At 45.2% G+C, this 19,234-nt stretch overlaps 1 protein-coding gene across 5 annotated transcripts in view; it reads right to left on the bottom strand.

Annotated features, from left to right (window-relative positions):
• The window catches only part of RABGAP1L (RAB GTPase activating protein 1 like), a 1,234,468-nt gene that overhangs the window by 361,508 nt on the left and 853,726 nt on the right, over positions 1–19,234 (bottom strand). For all 5 annotated transcript variants that reach the window (XM_069231590.1, XM_069231591.1, XM_069231592.1 and 2 more), the window contains one exon: positions 305–430. In XM_069231590.1, coding sequence (XP_069087691.1) covers positions 305–430 — 126 coding nt within the window. The remainder of the gene's footprint in view (positions 1–304; positions 431–19,234) is intronic.

A 19,234-nucleotide genomic window follows, 5' to 3' on the forward strand; every position in this document is an offset into this window, starting at 1 on the left:
AGGGTGTTGTGAAAAAAGGCACAACCATAGGAGGTGCTGAAGGGTGGTTCAAATAAGAGGTAAAGCCAAAGGTGGCATCACAGGAATGGGGCTGGATTTTGGACAGCGTTCTGATTAGTAAAGTGGATGAATGGGGTATTCTGGTAGGTGGAAGTGCCACTGATGTAGGGTCAGGATTACTGGAAGAACCGCTGTGGATGTTTTATTGTTCAAACATCTGTGGGTAGGGTTGCTATTGGTGGAGTAGTTGCACGGTTGGGGACGCCACCATAGGCCCCTCACATATGAATGGATTAGGCCTTACCTGCAGCAGCCGCTCTAGCTGGAAGAACTTGCAGTGAAGGTCCTCAAAGTTGTTCCTGTAATGATCCCGCAAGCCATAGTCATACATGATCTTCACCAGCACACAGAAGGCCTGTTCCTCTGGCATCTGTGGAAGGAGAAAAGCATCAGCCATCAGATGTAAGTGTGTTGGGCTTGGAGTTGGAGGAGGATTGGGGGGGCCTGAAAAGAATGGAGGGAGAAGCGAAGAGAAGAAGATGTGGGCATAGGTAGAAAAGAATAAAAGAGCAAAGATAGAAGGGAGGAAAGAAGAGCAGGGCGAAGAACAGAATGAGGAGAAATAGAGAATGAAAGAAAGAATAAATAAGAATTGAAGGATGGGCAACAAAGTGGTGAGAGGAAAGAAGGAAGGGATAAGGGTGGAAGAATGGGAGGAACGAGCAAAACAAGGGTAAGCAGAAGAGCTAAACATGAAAAGAATAAGGGTGGAGGAACTGGAGGGCAAGAAACTCAAGGGTGGGTTGAGGAAGGAAACAGAGAAGAACTAATGGTGGAAGAATGGGGATGGGAGGCAACACACGGTTAGGATAGGGACTAAACTATGAAAAGGAATAAGGGTGGAGTGATGGGAGGAAGGCGGAAGCAAAAGGAAAAAACAGAAAGGAACAAGGGAAGATACAGGGACGAAAGAAAGAGGGGTGCAAACAAGTGGTTAACAGAGTGAGGAAACAAAGAGAATTTGGGTGGATTAATGGGCAGGGAGACAAATGGATGGAGGAGCCAGCAACAGCAGCACGTGCAGAGAGAGGAAACGGGAAGAATAAAGGAAGGTATTGAGATACATGTGTGGAAAGGGAGAAGAACCGCAGGGAGAGAAAGCAACAGAAGGGGGTAAGAGGAGAAGAAAGGTGGAATGAAGAAGGGTGGAAGAAAGGAAGACAAGGGTGCATGAAAATGAGGGTGGGAAGGAATCAGGAAACAAATGTGGAAGGGAAGAAAGTGTGAGGATTGGAATGCATAATGTGGAAGAAAGGAATGAGGGAAGTGAAGGAAGAATAGACTAAAGGAATGCAACAGGTGGAAGATGGCATGGGTGGATAAAAGGAAGCAATGGGGAAAGAAAAGAGAGAAGGAAGTGTAATGATTCTGGGAAGAAAAGAGTGAGGCAAGTCTTATTACAAGTTCATTATATCCTAATGCTTTGTAATAAGGCAGACAGGACAGCCAAAAAGATTGTGGCAAGGGAGCTGTCTACTTAACTCTAAATTAGACCTTTCATCTGACACAGGTACAAAAAAGTATTCATCAGATTATTTTAATAAAATGAGTACAAACTTGTCTATTTTCAGCTAAATTCACATTACACAATACAAAAAGAGCTGGCCTTTGCTATGATAGTGCCTTGAATGTACAACACTGAAGGTAAGTATCTTGTTCATCTGAGAGAGACTTCTAACCGCAGATTCTTCACCTTAGAATAGATACCAAAGCAATCCTTCCCAGGAGTTGGGATTGAGAACTGGCTTAGACTAAAAAGTCCTGAAGGGCCAAACGGACAAATAGTCAATCACAACGGACCTCACTGTCCATGCAGTAGTGCTTCGTGAACATGCGGAGAGACGCCCACATCGCAGCTTGACACATGTCCAGGACAGGAACCCCCCCCATGCGCTAATGCAGTAGAGGCGGCCTTGGCGGAGTGTGGCCGCAAGCCCACAGGGGTTTGCTTCTTCGTCAATGCGTAGCAGATTTTTATGCAGAGTACTGCCCATCGGGAGATGATCCGTAACCCTTGCCATTCTTCATTCCTGTGAACCCAATAAAGAGAAGATCGTCAACCCGATGGTCTTTGGTGGGATCAATATTGGAGACAACTCTCCTAGGATCCAAACAATGGTGTCTCTGTTTCTCCTTGGAAGAAGGAGGAAGAGCATAGGAAGTAGGCAATGTTATGCTCTGTCCAGTATGAAAGGGGGTGAACACTTTAGGGAGGAAAGAAGCAAGACCAGCTTCTCCAGGAAGAAGCTGGTGTATGGAGTGTGATCTGACTCTCCGTGCAGGTGTAATGGCTTCCAGGAAAACCCTTTTGATAGCAAGAGACACAAAAAGCAGCTATGAATTGACTCAAATGGAGGTAATTAAGGTGAAAATTAAGATCCAATGGGGACATCACAAAGTGAGTAGGAAAAAATGCAGTAAAACTATAAAAAAACGAGGCATAACTGGCGACTTAAACAAGGAGTGTTGATCTGGCAGCTGCAGAGAAGCTGAAATAGCTGACACGTAACAGAGCTGAGAGCAAGGCCTTGTCGAGCTAAAGGTAGAACAAATAGCACATTCTCTGATAAAGGTGCAATGGGGGGTCTATATGGCATGTGGAACACCAGGCCACAAACCTATCCCAACAGCAGGCATAGACAGTTTTAGTGGAAGGACGCCTGGCTGCCAAGATGACATCATGAACTTCAGGAGGGAGATCGAAAACCCTAAAATGTTCCAGCTCAATCTCCAGGCATGAAGATGGAGTGTGTGCAGGTTTAGGTGCAGAACCCTGCCCTGCCGCTGTGCCAGGAGGTCTTCCCAAAGGGGCAGCCTGACCGTAGGACAGATGCTCATGCTTATGAGTTTGGGATACCATACTCTCTGTATCCAATCTGGAGCCACTAGTATGATTTGGGCCCGGTCAGTCCTGATCGTCTTGAGAAATTCTGGGTAGGAGTGGTATCGGCGAAAGGCATATAGGAGTCCCAAGTTCAACTTGAGTTGGATTGTGTCTCCAAGTGTGAGCCGCTTTGGAAACTCCAGCACACATAAGTGCTGACACTGAGCATTCTCGTGGTGGTGAAAAAAATTGAGCCAAGGTTCTCATCAGACTTGGAAGCGACCGTGCACCACCTGCAGCTGTAGATGCCATTCGTAATCCGCAAGGCATCGATGACTGAGTTTGACCATGCTGGCGCGTTCAGAGAGCCCACCAGGTGCTGCATGATCAGGAAGATGTCCTGGTGCTCCACTGAAGTGAAGAGGTGCAGAGCCTCCTGGAACAGGACAACGACCCCCACCTTACCCCGTTTGTTGCAATGTCACATGGCGGAGGTGCTGTCCATGAACACCTGAACCAGCCTTCCTATGATGGACAGAAGTAGGGCTCTTAATGCCAAGTGAACGGCCCTCAACTCTAACAAACTGATGTGGAGCTGAGATTCTGCCGGAGACCACAGTTCTCTGATCTCCATCTCTCCTAGGTGGCCACCCCAACTCAAGAGTGATGCATCTTTCATCACCATGAACTCTGGGTGGGGAAGGGAGAGGAGTCTGCCGCTGACCCAATCGTGGTTCCTTAGCCACTATTGCAGATCTTTTGCCTCTGATATTTGGATCAGGCCAGGCCGCAAACATTCCCCTGATGCTGTGCCCATTGGGACTTCAGAGCCCACAAGCAAGCCCTCATAAGCCATTGGGCATGCTTTAACAGCAGGATGCAGGAGGCCATGAGATCAAGCAACCTCAGAGTCAGTCTCACCAAAATCCAGGATAGAGGCCGAATCACTGGAATCATAGCCTGAATATCCCGGACTTGCTGCTTTGGAGGAAAAGCACCGAACTGCAATGTGTCCAGAATGGCTCTGATGAAAGGGAGAAATTGAGAAGGGGTCAGGTGTGACTTTGGGCATGTTGATAGTGATCTCCAGTGAATGCAGAAGGCTTCCAGTATTCTGGAGGGGGGTGGTGACTGCCTGAGGGTGAAATTGCCTTCAGCAGCCAGTTGTCAAGGAAGGGGAAGACTGGAACTCCTGACCTCTGCAGAGGTGCTATAAGCACCAACATCACTTTTATGAACACCCAAGGGGCACTGGTGAGGCCAAAGAGGATCAAAGCGAACTGGAAATACTCTTGGCCCACTGTGAATCACAGGCAGCGCCTGTGGGCAGGCAACATATAGTTGTGAAAATAGATGTCCTGTAGGTCCAGTGCTCCCATCCAGTCTCCGAGATACAAGCCAGACGGAACCTGAGCTAACGTAAGCATCTTGAATATTTCTTTCCTCAGAAAGAAGTTGAGAGGGTCCAGATCTAGTACAAGGTGGAGGCCACTGTCCTTTTTCAACACTAGAAAGTAGCAGGAATGCCAACCATGACCTACTTGTATTGCGGGCACCTTCTCTATGCTTTCTTTGGCCAAAAGAGCTTGCACTTCCTCACGGAGTAAGAAGAGGCTGAGGTGTTACCACAAATGATAGTATGTACCTCTTTACAAAATCTGAAGCATCCACTTGTCAGATTGTAATCCCTGACCATTGGGGCAGGTGGCGCCTGATTTTGCTGCCCACAAGATGGCTGTGCTGAATGGGGCAAACAAACACAAATGATGGACGGAATGTGGAAACAATCAAACATTCAACCCCAGTCACAGATCTGGGTTTAATCCATCAATTCTGTTGCTCACCATGCCATCCCAGTTTGGGCCCAGCCATATGTAAATCAGTCTTGACCCTGTTCCCCATAGAAACAGGGTCATGTGCTGAATGGAGGGCATGCTAAAGGGACTTGGAGGCTGCATCATTTGGAAGGGTGTGGAACTGGGCAGCACACTGGGACTGGCTCCCACGTCCTTTTTGGGCACTGCAGGCCCATCCTTGAAAGAACTAGGCAGGCTGCTGGGCTGGGTATGGGACGGCTGGTACTGTGGGTGCCTAAAGTTGCCTCTTCTACATCTGCAGTAGGGGCAGGAGGAGAAGGACTGCTGTTGTGGCCAAGTCAATAAAGCAATCCCAAGAGATCTGGCAGTGACCCTGCTCTCACAAAAGTGCTTGAGCACCGCATGCGCCTTGTCACCAAACAGGTGGGAGCCATCAAAGGGCATGTCGATCAGTGATGACTGGACATCATCCACAGAACCCAGTGGACCGAAACCAGGCGTGCAGCAGCACTGTAGAAGCCATGGCTTGATCCACAGAGGTTGTGGTTTCCAGTCCGCACCGGATGGTGAACTTTGCTGCATCCTTGCCATCCACCAAAGCTTAGCTGAGAATGGCACGGCCATCCTCAGGCAACCGAGTCCCACGATGGATGGGAATATCAGTCCAAGAGGTATGTAGTGTTCACAGACTGCAAGGCAAGGCTGGTAGAGGAGAATATGCACTTCCCAAAGGTGTGAGGCTCTTGCACTCCCTGTGCGGCGGACTGGAAGGGAATGTGTTGGGTTGACTGTTGCTATTGAGGAGTGCACTACCAGGCTCTCAGTGAAGGGGTGCTGGGAGAGGAAGGCTGGTTCTCCCGGGGCAGGACAATGTCAACAGGTAATCATTCAAAGCACAGGAGCCCCTAAGCAGAGTTTTTCCCAGGCCCACAGAAGTAAGTGGGTGAGGGCTTCATTAAAGGGGGAATGGGTTCAGGCGAGCCCGCCCCAGGTTGAAGAGCCTCCATCAAGACATTGGCCATGATCTTGACAGTAGATAGCTGGAGATCAAGGACCTCTACTGCCCTGTGCATAATGGTGGCAAAAGATTCCCCTTCCTCCCAAGCCTGACCCAGAGAGGAAAGCATGGCAGAGTCTGGGAAGGTAGCCAAACAACTGGCATCACCCAGCTTCTCATACCAGTTTTCCTCTTAATTGTCCTCCTCTAGGGGACCATACATCAACCCTCCTAGTCTCCCACTTCATGAAGGTAGGGCCTGTCAATGGGTGGAAAGTCGAAGGGATCGCGGGGCCTGGATGGCGTTGAGATCAACATCAGGCAGCACCACGGGTGGCGCCAGGTGAGATGGAGCCAGGGTGGATGGAGGCACCAGTGGTGACCTTAGTCTGGATCTTGGAGTGGATCCCAAGGGCCTAGCTGGCATCGAGGGCAAACCCACCGACAGTAACCCAGCAGGGGCACCTCTGTGGGGCCAGAAGGCATGCCAGAGGGCATCGGTGGCCCCTAGACAGCATACATGGCATCATAAAATTCCTCAAGTTGGGCAGGCATTGCTCCGGTGTCAGGAAACTTTGAGTCGCATGGAGCAGGCCCTGACTCCAGTTCCGCATGTGGAGTGTGAGAGAGGGGCTTAGAGCATGAGGTGGAGGGGGTAAAGTGGAAGAACGCCAACTTCTTTTTCATGAGCTTCTTCAACTTACCCGACTTCGATGAGGAGGTCCTGACACAGGAAGACAATCATCAATGGGAACGGTTTTGGGAGCATCACCGAGATCTTCCACGCAAATTAAACCGGGAACGGCGAGGAGCCTTCTTTTGCCCTTCCACTAGGAGCTTCATTGCTCCCTCAAGAATTGCCTTTGGGTGCATTAACTTGCACTTGGCGAAATCCTGGTGGGGATCAGACACAGACGTCTGACTTTTGGAATCCCAGCAAGGCTTGAAGCCCAAAGATTTCACAGTCAACATGTTCCTACCACACTGGGAGTGAAAGCTAGAAAATGCTGACAAAAGTTGAAACTAAGTTGGTAAAAGAAAATGACAGAGGTAGCTCTCTAGATCCACACTGCTGGAGCGGAAAGAAAAGAACTGATGTCAGAGCACCAGGGTGGCACATACATGGGCATGGCGACGTTACTTCACAGAGGTACTGCTCAAGATTTTCCAGATTTAGTCTGATGCCTGGGGGACAGTCAAAGCAAAGATTCCATGGTTAGAGTTCTCAAAACAACTGCACACCTCCCCCAACTCACCTGAATCACTCTCAGCTTAGCTCTGTCACGCTGGTGGCAAGTTGTTTGTTGGGTGGTGGGTTGTTCTTGTATGTCAGCAGAGATGAGAAGGGAAGGGAAGACAAGGAAGTGGGCTTATGGGGTGTTCAAAATAATGCCTGCAGCAGATTAATAAAGGATTAAACCCACTTTAAACTGAATCACTAGAGCCAAGTGAGTCGGATGCTGCTCTTTGCATGAACTTAATGTCGACAGCTCCATGCACCCCTCTGAAGATTGGTGGCCTAGGCCTGTGCCTAGCTTGTCCAGGCAAAAGCTGGCCTTGTATACTCTAAACTTTATTAAAGCTTCTCTGCGAAAGTTCCCCACAGTGGCCAATATTAAAACACTTTCCCCTTGCCATACAAATAAAAATGCTTCCCATCTGTAATCTGTATGATTAGGGTAGAACAAGAGAAAATGCATCAAGTCTTCAACATATTTGCATAAGCCAAATACTGGTCCCAACCCTTACCAATTCATCATTCTTGCCCCAAGAGCCCTAGTTCTGCCACAGAGGATCTTATATGATGCAAGAAGATCTGACTAATAGATCTTCCCCTTTAAAGAAAAACCTACATACTCTATGAGAAGTCAACTAGGAAAAATGTGCCCTATTCCATTCTTTAAGTGGTATGTTGTTTGTTCATTCATTCATCTATTTCAATGCATTCAACAGTGCCTGCCTTGACAAGATACTATAGCTCCAAGACATACACTTGCCTACCCCAAGATTCCAACTTATTAGAGATGTGTGTACATCAGAAATAAAATCATAGGTCATCACTATCAGGCATGTTTGTAGCCTCCTTTTTGTTTTTTTTACTTCTGCACACATATGTTTCACCAGCCCATAAACAAGGGCAGCTTAGATTCTAGCAAGTAGAGGAAGAAGCCTGGACTCCAATATGAAAGTTGGCAACAGTCTATTGCTCTGTATACCCATCAAGAATTAGTATTGCAAACCTCTTAAAGATCAGGAGGCTATGCCTCACAGCGTACTGCTTTGAAGCAACTCTGGCAGCCAGTGCTCTCATAAAACTGATTCAGTTTTCAGGGGCACAGCCCCCATATTTGAAATAAAACCAAATGATATGCCCAGAAAAGGTGACATGCATTTAATAAAGCCTGCTCTGTGTTTGCTCTATTTCTCATTCCTCTGGAGTACTATCCAAAGACAAGAATATGTACTGAGACAATAATATGTATTAACTGACTCCACCATGTCATTCTCTGTTCTTCCACTTAGCCTTGCTCATTGTCCATTGTGCAACTGTGCCCCTGCCATTCCAGATGATAATGTTCTTCAGAATCTGCACCGTTCCAAGGTGGGAGTTATCAACCTTCTCAAAAAGGCTGACCTCGAGCCATCAATCTTCAAAAACTACAGATCAATCATCCTCCTGCATGCGATAATAGAGAAGAATGTGGCATCAAAGTTGGCTTTAGTTCTGGATAATCTTTGGTTCTTGGTGGGGTTACAGACAGACTTCCCTCCTGCCATGGCACACAGGGCATCCTCTTGATCTCTGTGGATGAGCTTCTTATGAGCACTCGTGACATGACACAGAAGCGTTCCTATTGACCACTGTGGATGAACTACATGATTTGCAATGGGATCCACAAGACTGGTCTCTTGCTGTTAGAACTTTCGGAAGCCTCTGACACAGTGGACCACATGAACATGTCTTTGAACAACAGGCTTTGCAGGCTCAGCTCTTCACTAGATCATCTTCTTAATGAGTGATTATATGATGGTGGCCTGGTATTACAAAGGCAGCACTGCAACAACTGCAGAGGATTCAATATATGGCTGTGAGAAAAGTGCCTAGTCTATGGAAATCTGATTATACCTCTGAGGCAAGAAGGCTGCTCCACTAGCTTTCAGTCAGAAAATAGACCTACTTCGTGGTCATTAGTCTCAATCATTGGGACTCTTATTAATGTGGGCAATCTACTCTACGAGATATGATGGTGGTGAACACCTTTACTCGATTTTTGCAGTCCAGCAAAGGTCTTCAGGTACCTTGTTTAGAAGGGGCCAGGTGTGGGGTTGGGGGAAGGACCCAACTCCAGAATGCCTTTCACCTCTTCCTGAGGTTTATGTCAAGTCACTATTACTTTAGGAGAACCTTCAAGATCTATTTGATTTGATGTTTAGGTCTCCAGTGCCAGGTTACTTTTGGTGACAGTGTGTGTGCCTCATCATCATCATCATCGTCATCCCAACATTAGTAATTCTCATTAAACCATGCCTCTCTTCCGTCATTTTTTTCAAAACATTTAGTTTTTGAGAGGATGACATTTAGCTTTAGAGCTGAAGCATGCTTTAGTTAGATGTCTACGGGCTTTTAAATGGTTTAGGAGATGAGAACTGTATCATGAGCATATAGCAAAGCCTCATAACATGAGGATCCCCACCTGGAGGCATTTCCCTCAGAGTCCAAATCATGCAGTCCAAAATAAGAAATCTAAGGTTACAGGGACGTTATAGTTAGGTTCTGAATTTACTTGTACAAAATCATAGAAATTCAGCAGTTACAGAGAGAGTTCTTTCAAGAACTATAACTCGTGCCCTAAGGTAACTATAACTCACGCCCCACCATTCACAGTTTCTTCTTCAATAATTTGAGTGATAATGTTTCATTGATATTTTTTATGATTTTAGAGCAACTTCAAAGCTGCAGACAAGCCACAGCAAACAGCTATGTCCTGTGGGTGGAACATAGCACGTGCTGGACCAGGGGGGTGACAGCCCCCAAGGCCATTAGTGGTTCCACGAGGGGGGCTGTCCGTCCCCCCCTCCAAGGTTCATAGCCCCAGAGAGGTGGTGGTCCCTGGGGCTGTAGGGGGTCCAAAACTGATCCTCTTTCTATTTTTTACACTTTGTCACAGGGAGTGGTGGTCTCTGGGGGGGACCAACCCCCCCACCCCCCCCCTAACGTGGATTTAACAATAGCTCTGGGGAAGTGGTGGTCCCCGGGGCTGTGGTGGGGGTGGGGATGGGGAGGACCCAATTTGTTTTCCTTTTAATATCTCAAAAACTACTGAACAGATTTACGCCAAATAAGCAAAAGCACAACCTGCGCCCAGGAAGCTAGCTTTCTTGCACATTTATTGTAATTCGGTCCAGTGGTTCGTGCTGTAGTCGTGTCTAAAGGTCCAATACGAATTAACATGGAAAACGCAACTTTTTCGCCCCTCCACTCCCCCGCTTGATGGATCACCCCAAAACTTTCTGTGCGCAAAGAGAATCACTTTGGCACTTCTTTTGGAAGATTTTGTAAAGATTTGTCAAACAGTGCCAAAGAGGTGTATATAATATAATATAATATTTATATATATATATATATGTATATATATATATATATATACACACATATATCAAGTACTTTCTGCAGTTTGTCCGACTTCCTCTACCAAACGGGGTCGGTGCACGGCAGCCTGCGCAGGACCCGCGCAATAAATTTTTCTGGACAAGATACATTGATGATTTATTTATCATCAGGGATGGACCAGAGACGATTCTGCATGATTTTGTGGGATGGTTATTGGATAATGATCATAATCTGAGCTTTACGTATAAAAGTGACAACATCTCTATGGAGTTTTGGGATATTTTGGTTACAGTAGAAGGGGAGACTCTCCATACTAGTCTCTTTAGAAAAAGTACTGCAGGCAATAGTATCTTACATGCAGATAGCCACCATTCACCAAAATTTAAGTGGAGTATTCCTTATGGTGAGTTTCTTAGAGCCAAAAGGAACAGCAGTAAGGTCCAGACTTTTCAGAAAAAACACAAACATATGGAGGGGGAGATTCAAGTCTAGGAGGCATACAGTGAAAGTGATTAGGAATGCCTAGGAAAAGGTTTCCAAGATGTAGCAAGATATTATTCTCATCAACAAAAAAGGGAGGAGGATACAGTGAGATTTATCACTAGCTATAATTTTGATTCTGATCGGGTGATGAGAATTATGAAACAGTATTGGCATCTCATCAGAGCAAATAAAGTGATTGGTCAATTGGTTATTCCCAGTCCACAAATTACATATAGAAAGAGTAGTTTGTTGCAGGACATGCCGGTACATAGTTATCCGATCACGCAGAAGGATACATGGATCACAGGACAGCAGGGTTTTTATAGATGCAGTAAGTGTAAGGCCTGTGCACACAGCACTAATCGGAAGACCTTTAGCTTACCTACAAGGCAGAGAAGTGAAGATAAAAAAAGTTTATCCACACCAACTCTGATTTTGTTGTTTATGGTATAACGTGCCAATGTGGACTCATGTAAGTGGGCAGTACTACCTTCCCTGTAAAAAAAAACGTATTTTGGAACATTGGCGCGCCATCAGGAACAATGATGTGAATTATCCTGTGGCACAACATTGTAGACAGGTTCATAATGGAAAAATGTATGGTATGTCTTTGTTTGGAACTGACAGGGTGATCCTCAGAGAGGGGGGACAGGGAATCCATTCTTAGGACGATGGAATCCGAATACAGTATTAGACTGATCAGTAGACATCTGGGTGAACTTAACCAGGATGAAGAGCTTTTTGTACATGCGGGATGAGAACTAAAGATTAGATGTTTTGGGCTGAAGTTTGAGAAATAAGATTAAAATGTATTTATATATTTTTTTGGGTCTTTTCTCTCTATTCTATTGTCCTCTTTTTTCCTTTACAAGGATTAGACATAAGGTCGGAAGGTCATTCGATAGGAGGGGTGTTTAACTCCTTTTGCCATTGGGCAGTGGTACACATATATATATAACAAAAATGGCATCCATCAAATATGATTTGAGAATAAATATATTAGTTATTTTGCCAAAATGTATCTATATTTAGTAATTAATATTATTTCATGCTAATCCTTGTTTATTTACAATTTTGTAAATCTCATTAAGGTTTTGGTGGGAACCGTCGTCGAGTCTAAAGATACTATGTGTATATATATATATATATATATATGATTTAGGCTAAAGAGCAAGTCGGTGTAATCTCGTCCCCCAAGACTGAAGTGGGACTGTCATGGCACCAATCATGCCTAACTGAACACGCCTCAAACTATTCTCATACATTAATTTAATCACTGCCAATATCCATTTCTCCATGTCCATATTGACCAGCTCTGGCCACAGCAAAGATCTACTAACCAAATATAAGAACACAAAGATACACTTAGACAGGGAGACAGCCATAAAGCTATATGAGGCACAAACGCAGACAAAGAAATGCTGGTACATACACTGGGACAGAAGGACAAAGACTGGCAGGGACTCCAACAACGAAATGCTCAATGAAACACAAGGCATAGGCCCTGATTATGTGTGGCCCGGTGACTGAGTTTGATTTTTCCAACCCCCTGGACTTATCAATACCAGGGGTATTGGTGAACCTAGGTGCAGGGGAAATCAAACCAATAACAAGTTGGGCTCTGAGAGGCCAGAACGAGACAAGGAATTACTGGGGAATCTACAGCACGGTCTACTAGGAGAAGGGGGTTAAAGAGTGATCCTTTAAGTGTAATTCCCCAGGATGATTCATTGATCAAAGTCAAGCTTATCACCAATAATTGTCCACCTCGAAATGAGATACTTGAGCCCATAAAACTGAGATTAAACTCAATTCCCTCCAAGGTAAAGGTATGACCCTCTCATTATAGGCAGCCAATAAACAACTGCATATGTAGCACTACAAATCAGGGATGGATACACCATTGAACAAAGTAAGTATCAGCGATTTCTAGTCAGCCTGGACTGTCAGCAACAAATTTAACAGCAGGTTGACAAATCTAAACTCATCACAAGCAAACCTGCTTCCATTGATGTAGCTACAATGATCTTCTGTATAGTTATCTTTCACAATAACCTCTCATGTTTAATATGACATCTTGAGCGGGGATTTGCATTGAGGGACGGACCTGTTGTGGAAGCTTTAAGCCCCATTGTTTTAGGAAGAATACCAGCACTGAACTAAAAAACTGTCGAATATGGTTGACCCAGAAGCTATGCTGGAGCACGCCACCATAACAGAGGGAATGAAAAAGCTCTGCTGCAAAGTATTAGCATGAAGCACTCAACCTCTAAATAGCCAATACATCCCAGGAACTCTAACAATAGGCCATTGTTGGCTTAATAGGAAGCAGAAATAGCACTGTGGAACATAAGGTTCGAGGGGGACACACAGTGATGGGAAGAAAGGGATGCATACAGCCACTCTGTTACCATGACAACCAGCTTAGCATTTTGCCTGCAGTGCTTCTAAATGACTAAGGACCACTCACAAGAATAAGAAGAATCTACTGCTAGCTATGGGCCACAAAGATATGCCATGGTAACTGCTGCATTGCTACCACGGAATAAACACATGTAAAAGGCTTTCAACTGTGCTGCACCTATGCCGTTTGGAGACTCACGCAGCTGTCTAATGCAGGTTCTACTAATCAATGGCCTTCCTTGGATTAACTGGTTGAAAATTCTGTGGTCAATGCATCGGCCAGGAAACTAGTTCGGCCACTCTGGACATGTTTACTCCCGTTAGCATCCCAGCACACCCCCATCATTCACAATCCACCACCCAGGAACTCCACATTTTGTCCAAAAGTGTGGAAATCCTTTTCTCTAATGCCCAGGACATTCTGTTTGAGGTCAGGCAAAACACATTTTCATGTTCATTTTGTTTTCTGGATAAGTAGACTCAAACTGTTCCAAACCAACGCTTTGGACTGTCTGGTCCAATGCAAACTATTCATCCGCATGTGCAGGAAATTAAAAATTGCATATACATGGTTCATTAATGCAGAGCTTTTCCTATTAGAATGGGCACAATAAAGAAATACAGTGCGAGGTAAGCAGTATGCAAAAACGTGCACAGGTCTGCAAAATGTTAGCATTTGTGGCTATTTATACGGCTCCGTGACTATGCGCAAATACATGCAGAGGACTAATAGCAACATTGGTTCCTATTTTCATTATGAAAGGCATGCAAGTAACATTAAAGTATGAATGTCGGGGTTCCGTCCATAAAGAGAGTCGTAAAAGTGCACCTGTGGTTCTCTGATTCGGCACTGGTGCAGATTTACTATTTTCAGGAATTTTCCAGAGTTTACAGGTGTAGGCCTAGAAATACTCCTAGTCGTTTTTTTCTGAATTCTATTTTAGCCTCAGCAAACACACATGCATTTGCTTACACCAAAACCTGCAGAGCAAGTGCAATTTTCTGTAAACATTATATTTCACCTTTCAAAGTGGGGGCATAGCATGAAGATACTCCTTTCCTTTCACCCCACCTTATTTTTTTGAACAGATTGTCTCTTCTCACCCTAGAAAAAGTTTTACTTCTGCCCTTGACAGGGGTGAATCCCCCAGCTTCTCCAGGGTGAGAAGGGTTGGAGAGGAGTCAGTAAATACTCTTAAATGTGTTCGCCTGTAAATGTCACCGGAGATGACGTTTGTGCTCAAGAATTACACTTGTGCTCAAGCAGAAAACGTCAGACTGTGGGTTGTCTTTTTGATACTTAGTTGGTGACCAAGGCTCTTACAGCAAATATAATCTGGGTCTAGTTCCAATTTGTTTTTGTTGGATCAAGTGAATGCTTAAAATTGCATTTTCCGAAGCACTTCACATAATAGTTTCTCAGAAGACAGCAACGGTACAGTTATAGTACAAGGGTCTATCTTGCACGATGTTATAATTAGACCTCCAACATAACAAAAGCATGTCTTATTCAGAGCCCCCCGTGACCAAAAAGCTGCCATTAATAAATGCTGTTCATAACCGAAGCCTGTGAATATTCAAATATTCGACAGAGAGAGAATTCTGATATTTTCAGCATTCAGTATAATAGCAAATGTGGCAATAACTGAACTTAACAGAATCCAAATCCTGACAGAAGATGACCCCATTCATAATCAAAGAGGACATTATCAGACCACTATTATGATAACACTGAGGCATTTTGTCACGTCACTGCAAGGCATGAAATGGGTCAAGTAGTTTTGTTTTTTACAGGGCAAGTAGATCGCTCAACCATTCCACCCTTTGGACAAGTAGATATTCTCTAACTGTCCAAAACTCTGTACTTCAGATTTCAAGATTGCGGATCCCTAGGTGGAGTAGCACCGTTCTTCTCTTTTTGAGCAAAGTTACACTGGAAAAGACAAAATACTGCGACAGGTAGTGTGCATGAAATGATGAGTATATAAAGGGAATCAATGTGCCACATGTCTACCTAATTTTGTGTAAACAGTGCCTGTACCCAAATGTTTTGAAAAAGTCCGGATTTACTGAGTAGCAAATGGGATTAATTAATAATGTCAAATTAATTTTGCCAATGAAGTTTAAACTTCTGTAAGGCTGCCAAAGAGGCCTTTTAATTTATTTTAATCCAACAAACGTTAGTCCTGCCCTTTAGCTTCATTACAAGCCATATAGTACTAACATGCTATCCGTGGAAATCCACAAATACGATTTTAAGAAAGCAAGTCCAAAAGAACAAGTTACTTAAAGATGGTAACACATTATCTGTTAAAAGACTCCATCGGGAAACAGCCTTTACAATGCAGGCATTAAAACGTAATGCCTTTACCACGCATTCATTACCCAGAATTGACTTTACCACGCAGGCCTTTAAAACAAAATTATATTTATGAGCATATAAGTTAAATGTGTGTGTGTGTATATATATATATATATATATATATATATATATATATATATATAAATAGGCATAAATCAATTGGCCGCAAGTGGCATATGGCGCCCTTCGCCCTTCAATTCTGGCGGTGGTGAGCGTCTCCTCGGCTGGACACACACCGTTAAAAAATGTCTATACATTGCTCCATCACCAAACGAAGCAAATGGGACGTGCACAGTGGATTCAACCATACAAATGTTGTCTGTAACATGCAACCACTCCTTTTACAGTTTTTATCTTTCATCCATCCTATTTCAAAAACATATTTTCCGCACTGTGCCATTCCCCCAAACTGCTGTAAACAACCTCTCATTGTTAGTTTATTACCCAATTGTGCAGCTACAATTTGTAAAATGTTCAGTCAGCGCATAGATATAGACTTTAAGGCAAAAGTGTATTGAGTAAGGGCTGCAGTGCCCATAATGCGTTGCAAACAAGAGGACAACCAAGCAAAACGTGGCGTAGAGAGCTGCCCGACCTTTGCCTCTACAGTTGAAACAAAGTGCGCTGACTCTGAACATTTTACAAATTTTAGCTGCACAATTGGGTAATAAACTAATACGAGGAGGATCCGCGCGAGGCAGTGCTCTTTCCACTCCCTTTATTGTTGGTACCTCTGTAGGAGGTTGTTTGGAATGAGAAGTGGATGCCTCTGAGGTGGAGGACCTGTATGAGCCTCTAAACATGGAGCAACAAATGGAGTCTCTATGTGTAGTGGTTTGAAGGGCACCCATGGCTCTAGCAGTGTCTGTCCTTTTTGAGCCCTCTCTATGGTGGTGTCTTCTTGTGACCCAAACAGGTGCTCCTTGTCAAAGGGCATGATGAGGACTGCCTGCCGGACTGCAAGTTTAAACCCTGGCAATGCAACCATACATGACATCTAAGAATGACACTGGTGTTTATGCCGCACGCTGCTGTGTCGGCAGCGTCTAGGGCACACCTGATGCAATTGTTGGAGATGGTTTGGCACTCCGCAACAATCTCTTGTACCCTCTTACGATGCTCATCAGGAAAGTATTGAAGAAGCTCCTCCATTCTGAGCCCGGTCATAGTGGGCTTGCAAGGCTTGAGAGCTGGCTATACGGCAATTCCGCCGCCATTCTTTTGTCCACAGCATCTATTTTCTTACTCTCCTTGTGTGGGGGAGGAGAGTCCCCCAGTGGCCTGGCTGTTTGCCCCTTTACAAGCTGCAGTTGCCACAATGGAATCAGGTGTAACTTGTGCCCTGATGTAGAGCGAGTCAGTGGGAGCCGCATTATACTTTTTGTCCACCCGTAGTGTGATAACTCTCAGGCGGACATGCTCCTGGAAGATATCCTTTGCATGATGAAGCATGCCAGGGAGCACGGGAAGATATTGTGTCTCCCTGCGAGTTGTGGTAAGAGTATCAAACAGGAAATGCTCCATAGGATCTCTATACAGCTCCACGTTGTAAAATGCAGCTGCTCGAGCAATTACCTGTTGGTAAGAGGTAATGTCCTCAGGAGGCGAGGGGTGTGCAGGGTAGAGGTCTGGATTCTTTGAGGGATTAGGATCAGGTTCACAGGTATCCCAATGGTTAGTGTCATCCTGATGACCCCTTAAACTCCCAGTAAAGGAATGTGGAGAACCCTGAGGTGTGTCATCCCCTTGGATGAGTGAAGTAGGGAGGTGTGGACGGGAGGGAGGTGGGGGTGAAGGTGGGGAGGTAGAGGTGGGGGTGGAGAAGGAGGAAGAGGAGGAGTGTGAGAAGGCTTGCGTGGAGGGCCTTTCCTTGGTTCTCCACTTAGGAGGGACGTCCAAACCCTCTTCAAAAGACAGTTTATGTTTAGGGAACACAGGAGAGGAAGGAGTGGCAATAATCTGATCTGTGCCCTCTTGTATCTGGAGTCTGCGCTGGTGAGCGTCCATTTTCTACAGAATCGGCTGAACCAGAGATGGGTTGGTGGAAGACTGGCCTGAGTCTCTTGGTTTCGAAGTTTTCAGGTGTGAGATTTTCAGTGCTGGAGTTTTCAGTCAGTGCATTTTGGTCAGTGCTGAAGTAGAGGCTGATGATGTTCTGCTTGGTACTGAGGTTCAGACTGAAACAGAAATTACCCATTGGTCCAAAGAAATGGAGGTCAAAGCCGAGGACGCAGCTTTGATCTTGGAGAATGTTTTTGCTGCACAGCCAGAGATTGGGGCATCTGAAGCAGTTTCTCGGTACCCACCATGGCCTGGTGGCAGTGGCGGACTGGGGACCTCAGCAATCGGTTCCTTTTTAAAGTCTTTGGCGGGGCAGGAGGGGGCCACAATACTCATGCGCTAAGTGGAGGTGATCTCGTAGCTTTCAAAATCTGACTCGATGTCCGAATCAGAGCTGTCCTGTATGGAAAAGGCCTCCTCCTCTTGCACAGGTTCCTCCTGAGCGTGCTTCTCGTTGAAGATGTCCGAGGTGGAGTCCAACTTCTTCTGGGCCTTCCCCAATCGACGAGATCTTCGTTCCCGAAGAGTCTTCTTGGAACAAAAGGATTTCCAAGAGTCACAGTGAGCCTAGAGATGATCCGGAGACAGGCAAAAGTTGCACACAAGGTGTCGGTCGGTGTGTGGGAACTTGGCATGTCACCGAGGACAGAAGCAGAATGGAGTCCATTCTATCAGGGAATAATTTCCATCAGTGCCGCATGGGAGGTAGGCCCAAGGCGGGTGCTGGCACCCTGAAAGGTGGTTGGTTGGAACCCGAACTCACGAAAAGACGTGAGCCCTAAGATAAGAAAAGAGCAACCAATAACAATATAGTCAAAGTGAGACTAGGTTAAAAAAAAAAAAAAGTGAACTAAAGAGAGTCGCTAGATGAAGCAAAGGTACCAACATCCGAACCTGACAGCGGAGAGAAAACAATCTAACAAAGGAGGCAATGCTCATGGGCAATATCACTGAAAGGAGGAGTCACTTGATCCTGTAACTCAAAAGACTTCTTCGAAGAAAAACAACTTGTACCACTACAGACTCAACGCTAGATGGTAGGAGTATGCAAAGCATGTGTATCTACAGCCACACGTCATCGAACATACATATCTCTTGCGCTGTAAGGGCATGCATGGTAAAGTTATAGGCAAGGCAAAGGTTTGAGTGGTAAAGACAATGTGTGGTAAAGGCACTGCATTGTAATGGATGTGTTGTAAAGGTATGCAATGTAAAAGTATGCTTGGTAATGTCATACAACCAACTCCATCTAGCCACAGATTCCTCACTTGATAATATTTTTCAGGTATCAGACTGGATCCCGAAAACCTTGAGCAGTACCTCTCCGTGCCAATAGGTAGCATTGATCGGCTATGTCTGCGCTGGATGTGATGTGCACGGTGACTATATAGGCGTCACCCCCAGCATGCTGACAGTTTGTTTTCGTGACGTCTCCTCATCACAAGCATGAGCCATGACAAAATGCTGAAGGACCAGTGTGCAGTCACTAAGGAACTAGAGCGGTCACACTAGTTGGAAAAATCTGCTCGCAGAAGAGGGGAGGATGGGAGAGTCGGTAAGGAATCTGAAGCTAGACAAAGTCTCTACCAGATAAGGAGTTACTGAAAGTAAGTAA

The sequence above is a fragment of the Pleurodeles waltl genome, chromosome 4_2 (genome assembly GCF_031143425.1).
Source record: "Pleurodeles waltl isolate 20211129_DDA chromosome 4_2, aPleWal1.hap1.20221129, whole genome shotgun sequence".
NCBI classification, from domain to species: domain Eukaryota; kingdom Metazoa; phylum Chordata; class Amphibia; order Caudata; family Salamandridae; genus Pleurodeles; species Pleurodeles waltl.